Source organism: Pinus tabuliformis, chromosome 2_2 (assembly GCF_031772625.1).
Source record: "Pinus tabuliformis cultivar Carrire ecotype Pingquan chromosome 2_2, CPIR1, whole genome shotgun sequence".
NCBI lineage: Eukaryota > Viridiplantae > Streptophyta > Pinopsida > Pinales > Pinaceae > Pinus > Pinus tabuliformis.
In genome coordinates this window covers 445,195,245-445,202,860 of record NC_142300.1, presented here as the reverse complement: position 1 = coordinate 445,202,860, position 7,616 = coordinate 445,195,245, and the positions used below count along the sequence as shown (strand labels likewise).

Here is a 7,616-nt window from a genome sequence, read left to right as displayed (position 1 = left end):
TTCTTTGGAATCCTCAAGTACTCCAGCTTATTTCTTCTGAAGCTGCCAGATCTCACATCGCAATAGAAGTCCAAATGGTAGGGAATCCAGACACCTATCTCTGCACAAATGTCTATGGCCCTCAGAAACTAGAGGAAAAATTGCTAATGCTTAGAAGTCTATCCAACTTGCAGTAGAGATATCCCCAAGCAAAAGCAATTTTCGGAGGAGATTTTAATATGATCACTTCACTTATGGAAAAAAAAGGAGGCATTAGAACGCTCAACCGGGATGCTGAAGCTTTCAAAGACTTTATCAAAACAGCCAAGCTTGTAAACATCTTCCCCAAAAGCGGGGCTTTCACATGGAACAATAAAAGAGGGGGTGATAGGCAAATTGCCTCCAGACTGGACAGGTTCTTAGTGACAGAAACCATCCTTCTGGAAGGGATTACTGTGGATTCAAACATACTTCCAAGTGGAGGGTTGGACCACTGGCCTATAATAATGAATGCGGCCATCCTTGGTACCCCAAGGAATAAACCCTTCCTATTTGAAAAGTTTTGGCTCAGTCATCCAGAGTTCACATCGAAAATAAAACAATGGTGGAGCGAACCGATAGGTATAAGAGGAACTAAGATGTACATTCTCCAAGCTAAACTTAAACATATCAAAAATAGGTTAAAATCCTGGAATCAAGAAGTCTTTGGCAACATATTTAAAGAAAAGAAGGTGCTGGAGGAGCAATTGGAACAGATTCACAAGGAATGGATCCAGGGGAATATTAATCAAGAAACAATGAACACAGAACAAATACTCATGCAGAATTGGCAGGCCAGATGCCAACAGGAGGAAACTCTGTGGAAGCAAAAATCTAGAATTCAGTGGCTTAAGGAAGGTGAAAAGAACACAAAATTCTTTCATCGATCTGCCATTGATCATAGGAGTGCTAATAAAATATTAAGAATAAAGGATGAATAGGGGACCTCTTTGCAAACACATCATGAAATATCAGCCCTCCTCATAAACCATTTTAGCCAAATTGCTTTGGAACCCAACATTAACAGAGAGGATGCTATTAGGGATCTAATGACTTCTATTCCCAAGCTTATCACAGAGGATCAAAACAAGGCTCTAAATCGAGCGATCACCTTGGAAGAAGTGGAAGAAGTAGTGAGAGATATGCCCAATGGTAAGGCGCCAGGACCGGATGGTTTCACCATCGACTTTTACAAAGCCTGTTGGGAAATAATCAAAACAGAGGTTTGGGAAGTGGTGGAAGATTCCCGGTGCTCCTCATCCATCCTAAAATCCCTCAACTCCACCTTCATAACCCTTATACCAAAGGAGGAGGAAGCAAACACACTGTCAAAGTTTCAGCCAATTGCATTATGCAATGTTCTGTACAAGATTATATCTAAAGTCATAGCTAACAGATTAAAGCCAATTCTTCCAGGGATCATTTCGGAAGAACAATCTGGCTATGTAGAAGGGAGACAGATTATGGATAACATATTGCTAGCTCAAGAGATGATTCATACTCTCCAAACTCAGAAAAAAGCTGGCATGCTAATGCAATTGGACCTTTCGAAGGCTTATGATAAAGTCAATTGGAACTACTTGGAGGCTATTCTGGATGCCTTTGGCTTTGCGAAGAAATGGATAACTTGGATCCTAGCCCTGATTAAGTCCACCATATTTTCCATCCTGGTTAATGGAGCTCCCACAGCCGAGTTTACACCTTCTAGAGGTATACGACAAGGGGATCCGTTGTCCCCCTTTCTGTTTATAATACTAATGGAAGGTATTAGCCAACTTATTAGAAGGCTAAAGAGGATATCTTAATTCAGGGACTCCAACCCTTGCCCTCGTGCCCTACAACCACTCATCAGCAGTTTGTCGATGATACTATGTTGCATGGCATGCCTTTAGATAAAGAAGCTCTTGGTTTCAAAAGCATTCTCAATCGCTTCAGCCTTGCTTCAGGTATGGAACTCAATCTCGCTAAATCTTCCATATTATTTTTTAACATGCACCTAGCAGTCCAAAAAAATCTATCTAATGTCCTCGGGTTCAAGAGGTGTAACCTACCTTCCAGATACCTAGGCATTCTGCTGACAAACAAACCCTGGCAAAAAATTCACTGGGAGAAATGCTTGCCAATCTAGAGAAGCATTGTTAGCATTGGACCCATAGAACCCTTAACTTTTCAGGCCACCTAGTCCTCACCAAATCCCATCCTCCAGGCCATTCCTTAATTCATGCTCTCTATTCTCCCAGCACCTAAAGGTGTGCTTCAGAGAATCTGACTCATCCAGAAAGCTTTCCTATGGTCGGGAAACTCAGTTAAACAGAAGTGGTCCTTAATGGCATGGGACAAAATTTGCAAACCCAAACACCTAGGTGGGTTAAACCTTCAGGACCCTTACACCATCAACTGAGCTTGTGGAGCCAAGTTATGGTGGAGATGGGTTAAAGAACAAAACATTCCCTGGGCCAAACATTGGAAATCCAAGTATGCAGCTCATTACAGCCCTCAGAATCTGATTAGGATGTAGGAACCTCCAGAAGGATCTCCAATCTGGAACCTTGCAAGAGCTAATTGAGGCATAATTCAGGAACAGAATTTTTGGGAAGTCTGTAATGGATAGACTGCTCTGTTTTGGGAGGATGCTTGGCAGCAATTACCTAAGCTTGAAAGCCCAGATTTCCTCACCATTCAGAGAAGATACTAGGAACAAGGGAAGATAACCGTGAATCATTACTGGAAGCCTAACACTACTAATCAAGCATGGAAACAATGGATCTTCAATGATACATTGCAACCAGAAGAGAGGGACAACATTATGATAGTGCTGCAAATAGAGCTGGCTAAAAGGAAAATAAGAAATGGTCATGATGCAGATCAACTGCGTTGGGCCAAGCTCGAGGGGGTACCTTCTGCCTCAAAGAAGTAAGAGGCTGTATAGAAGAAAGATACCAAGGGTAAAATTCAATTGGTATAACAGAGTATGGGATGCTGAACTATGGCCAAATATTAAAACCTTTCTTTGGCTCTTGATGCACCGAAGAACTCTTACCTGGGAGAACCTCTGGAAAAAAGGGTTCATAGGCCCCTCACGTTGCCCCCTGTGTGGAAATGAGGAGGAATCCATGAATCACCTCCTCAATATTTGTAACTGGACAGAAAACCTATGGAACTGGATGGAAACCATATTCAAGAGTACGGACAGGAATAGAGACTCAATACAGGAAAGCATAGCAAATTGGCGAAGTAATTTTTCCAAATCCCAAACAGTCAATACATTATGGAAATTAATCCCTGGGTTCATAGTGTGGTCGGTATGGAAAGAATGAAACAGAAGAGTGTTTCTAAATGAAGCTAAAACCATAGAGTTTATCAGAGCCACCATACTACAAAACATGAGGGAAACGGCTCTCACCAGATGGAAAGCAGAACAGAACAAGGATCTATCAGTGACTGACTTACAAATTCTGCAGACGTTTGGAATTGAGGTAGGTACCATCTCTAGTTCGTCTGAACCACGACAACAACAAGGCCCCTCCATGAATGCTTGGCTACCACCACCAACAGGCTTTCACAAACTGAACTTTGACGGGGCTTCCCAAGGCAATCCTAGACCGGCAGGTATAGGAGGTGTCCTCCGAAATTACAAAGGGGAAATTCAACATATTTTCAGTCAATATATGGGAGAAGGCACCAACAATGAGATGGAATTTGCAGCTTTAGAGCAAGGGCTCCGAATACTAATTCGCTTGGGAATAGGAGCTACAATGGTGGAAGGGGATTCTCTTTTGGCTATCAATGTCACAAGGAAATTGCAGATGGGTTCGAAACCGGGTGAGGTAACGAAGCACTGGAGGTTGGCCAAGGTCACAGAGCTTATAGTAGAGCACCTCTCAAGCCTCTACATAATCATTCTGCAAGCAGTAAGAAGAATGGCAAACACGGTGGCTGATTGTCTGGCCAACTACGGGATCGATCACCACATTACTTACTCGGACACCTATTGGCATGATGTCACATGTACAGAACTTCGGGATAAGTGTTTACATCTTTCGAGAAAAGACATTCGTTACAGGGAGGAGGGGTGCAGTAGTACGACGGGACATGCCTTAATAACGAATGAAGATAGCCATTAAGGCTCACTTCCTGGATCATACCTGAAAGGGATTGGGGAGGGCAGGTACCATCACCCGCAGTAGAAGATGAAGGAAATCCTGCAGAAGAATGATTATCAGAGAATTCTAGGCCCAGCGGATGACACGTGGCCCATGACAAGAAACCTCAAGCATGACAAATCCGCTGCTTCGGATCGCAGGCAGGGGAAGGCACGCCGGAAAAGAAAGAGAAGTAATGCTGCCAGAATCCGGAGATCTACGCAAGCCTCACTCAACCTATACGCTTATCCCTCCACTATAACTATAGTTTCTTACCAAAGAGCTCTCGCATCTTATGCTCCTCGCCCGACTCTTCATCCTGAGCGCTCTGCATTGTTCTTTGTCTGGTTCTCTGAAGTGTCTCCATCACCCGCTGTCACCTACAATAGCACTATGTCAACTGGGGGTTGTCGCAATGAGTCAGTGAACAGAGAGCTGAAAAGAGCTAGGGAGGCATATGAAACTCATGTCTCGGCCAAAGGGAAGAAGATAATCGATAAGATGGAAGCCGAAGTAAATGAGGAGCAGGAGAGGCTAGATATGCAATCAATTGAGGAGGAAATTGAGTGGATTGCAAATCCAGGAACCCCGACCACTAGAGCCATGCAGTTTGTTAGGACACAGAGTGAGGCATGGAGAATGAAGACCATGCTGGCCAAAGCTCTTGTCAAGCAGGGGGAAGCCATGAAAGAAGCTTACTACACCACAATGCTGGCTTCGGCTAAAAACTCTGCCAGACTTGACGCTCTGGAAATTTGCCTGAAGTCACTCACAGAGGAAATCAAAATACTGGCAGAGGATCTGAGGGCCTTCACCAGGCTCTTTAAACTCTTTATCCAATGAGGTATGAGCATTGTTGTTGATATTCCAGCGGAAGGTACCAACGCTCCTATGGGGCAACGCTAGAATGCCCAGAAAGCCCCGAAATCTGAACATGTTAATGCAGCAGCTGGCCCTAGTGCCACCTTCAAAGATTACGTGGAACTTGAGTTGTAGAGTTGTTTGCACACTCTGCTCTGTGCCCGCCAGCCTTTGAAGACTTCTTGTTTGAATTTTGATCCTGTTCTGGGTCTCAGGTCCTCCTAGTCACTCTTTAGTTTTGTCGTTGGGTTTAGCAGCCCTGCGTGGCTAGCCCCTTCTAGTTTTTCTTACTATATGGAAAGTTCAGTTAGTTTGTTTTGTCTGTGTCTTGGTCAGGCCTGTCTTCTCAGTTTGCAGGCCAGTTCTCCTATAGTTTTCAGTTCAACTTTTGATCGACCAAGCGAAAAGTGGAATGGTCTGTATGGTCATATAGACCTTTGTATTTTATGTAACTTTGTGAATTAATATACTTTTACTAACTTACAAAAAAAAGAATTAAATGGCTAAAATTTAGAAAAATGACATATACTTGCTAATACTTAAAAGTGGCTTCCAAGGCACTCTTATGTGGCTTCCAATACTCAAATTTGAATTATCTTCAAGATATGGAAGAAGATTTGGATAAAGGTCAAAGAGGATATGTGTCTCATCATTACCTATTTGAGTTGTAACTCTATGAGATTTTCTAGAGATCTAGGGAGAGAATAATGGACCTCGATTAATGAGGTAGCTTCTTATGTTTTGTATAAATAGGAGAGTCGTCTCCTTTGAAAGGCATGTGTAAAGTTGGGGAAATGCTCATGTTTTGAATATAGAACTTGGATTTGTCACTATGCTCATGAGTGGTGTTCACCTTGATTTGGTTATGCTTGCATTTGGAGCCTATCAACTTGCCATCTCTCATACTTTTGGATTGGCCACCTACAATGTGTGAGATTTATTGTTTTTTTAGATTTATTGCTTTCATAGATTAAGATTTATTTATTTCGTATCTTTTCCTATGTGAGAGGTTAAGAGTGATTGTTTTTATTTGCTTTCTACCTAGAAGTTAAGAGCATTTGTTTATATTTTTTCTTTTCCAATGTGAGAGGTTAAGAGTGATTGTTTTTATTTGATTTCTACCTAGAGGTTAAGAGTGATTGTTTTTATTTGCTTTCTACCTAGAAGTTAAGAGCAATTGTTTTTATTTTCTTTCACAACTTTTCCTATGTGAGAGGTTAAGAATGAATTTTTTTGCCTTCATTTCTAAACGAGTGGTGTCATTTTCAATTCCCACAAGAGTTAAAGTTTAAGATTTCAATTCCACGCGTTGTACTATAATTTATTTTGAGTTGATTATTGAATTAGAATAGGTGAATATGGTTTGTCATTATTTGGTTTCGTAGTTAGATTGATCTAAATTGAAAGTTAATTTATAGCATATTGTTTAGTCAATTTAGTGTCCTAAATTGCTTGCATGAATTATCAACCCAAGTTTGTAGACTAACAAAGTGTGATGCACTAAATGTGATTAGTTAACTTTTCTCTTACTTCGTTTTTTTGTATTTTTTATGTTTGTTTTGGGGGTTTCTGTTCTTTGATGTCTAAGAATATAAAATCTATGAGCGATTTACATGGATCTAACGAGTTTTTAAAAGAAGGATAGGTTCCTAAGTTAGTATAATCTCCTAAATATGGACGAGGAATCATTTTTAACTAGTTAGACCCTAACAATAAAAAAAAATAGAGCATCTACTTGATCTACCATTTAGTCCTAACCCATGGATCTAATTCTTAAAAAACAAAAAGTGATGTTGATGCAGAAGGTAATTCAATAATTTCATTGATTTAGCCATTCAACCATACAATTTTGGAACATGATAGAATCAATCTCCTTGAAGTGATTTTTTGGAATGTCAAGCGATGCAACTAAGTAATGACCTAAAAACAGAAAAGAGAAGATAACAACATGTAAAACTAACAATCTGCTGAGTAAGCTCAATCACTGCATGAACTAGATATTTAACCATTCAAGTTATAATTATCATCATTTCGAAATGGTTTTGAAAACATCTATTAATACAGCTAATTGACAGTTCTATGCTAAGAAAATGAGTAACAAAACAGGAAGAAGCTAAGCAACCGTGTAATCTCATTTCTCCATTTTTCATTCAGTCATTTCTCATACAATATCTCAGAAGAATAAGACTTGCACAGTTGTGATTTTTACCCTTACACTATTGGTTACAAAACTGAAATGAAACAAAACTAGAGAAAATGGACTTGCAGAAAACAAAGTAGTAGAAATTAAAATGAAAACAACAAGTGAAAAACCTCCTTCAGTGCAGGGGCCCTCTACAACTGATGTGGTTGGATAACAGCTAATTAAAGATTCACTTTTCAATCACCATTTGACAAAACATAGTTTGCATCATCAACAAAACGGAGTCTGAATAGAGATTTTAACAAAAGCCTCTAATCCCTTCTAGCTTCTAACCAACTGCTTCTCAGTCTCATTTAACCGATATTTATAGAAAAACAACACAATTGTCTAAGAGAAAATCTTGTTACAGGTGGCTTGATTTGAATCTATCATGACTATTTATAGAAAGACAT

The 7,616-nt window shown here is 40.2% G+C and overlaps 1 protein-coding gene across 1 annotated transcript; it reads left to right on the top strand.

Moving 5' to 3' along the window:
* The first annotated feature begins 233 nt into the window (after positions 1–233).
* Positions 234–959, top strand: LOC149193178 (uncharacterized). The gene has a single exon (XM_089407236.1). The coding sequence runs from the start codon at positions 234–236 to the stop codon at positions 957–959; it is 726 nt and encodes a 241-aa protein (XP_089263362.1).
* The last annotated feature ends 6,657 nt before the right edge of the window (positions 960–7,616 follow it).

Coding starts and splice junctions, on each gene's coding strand:
- LOC149193178 (XM_089407236.1), top strand. CDS start 234: ATGGAAAAAAAAGGAGGCATTAGAACGCTCAACCGGGATGCTGAAGCT.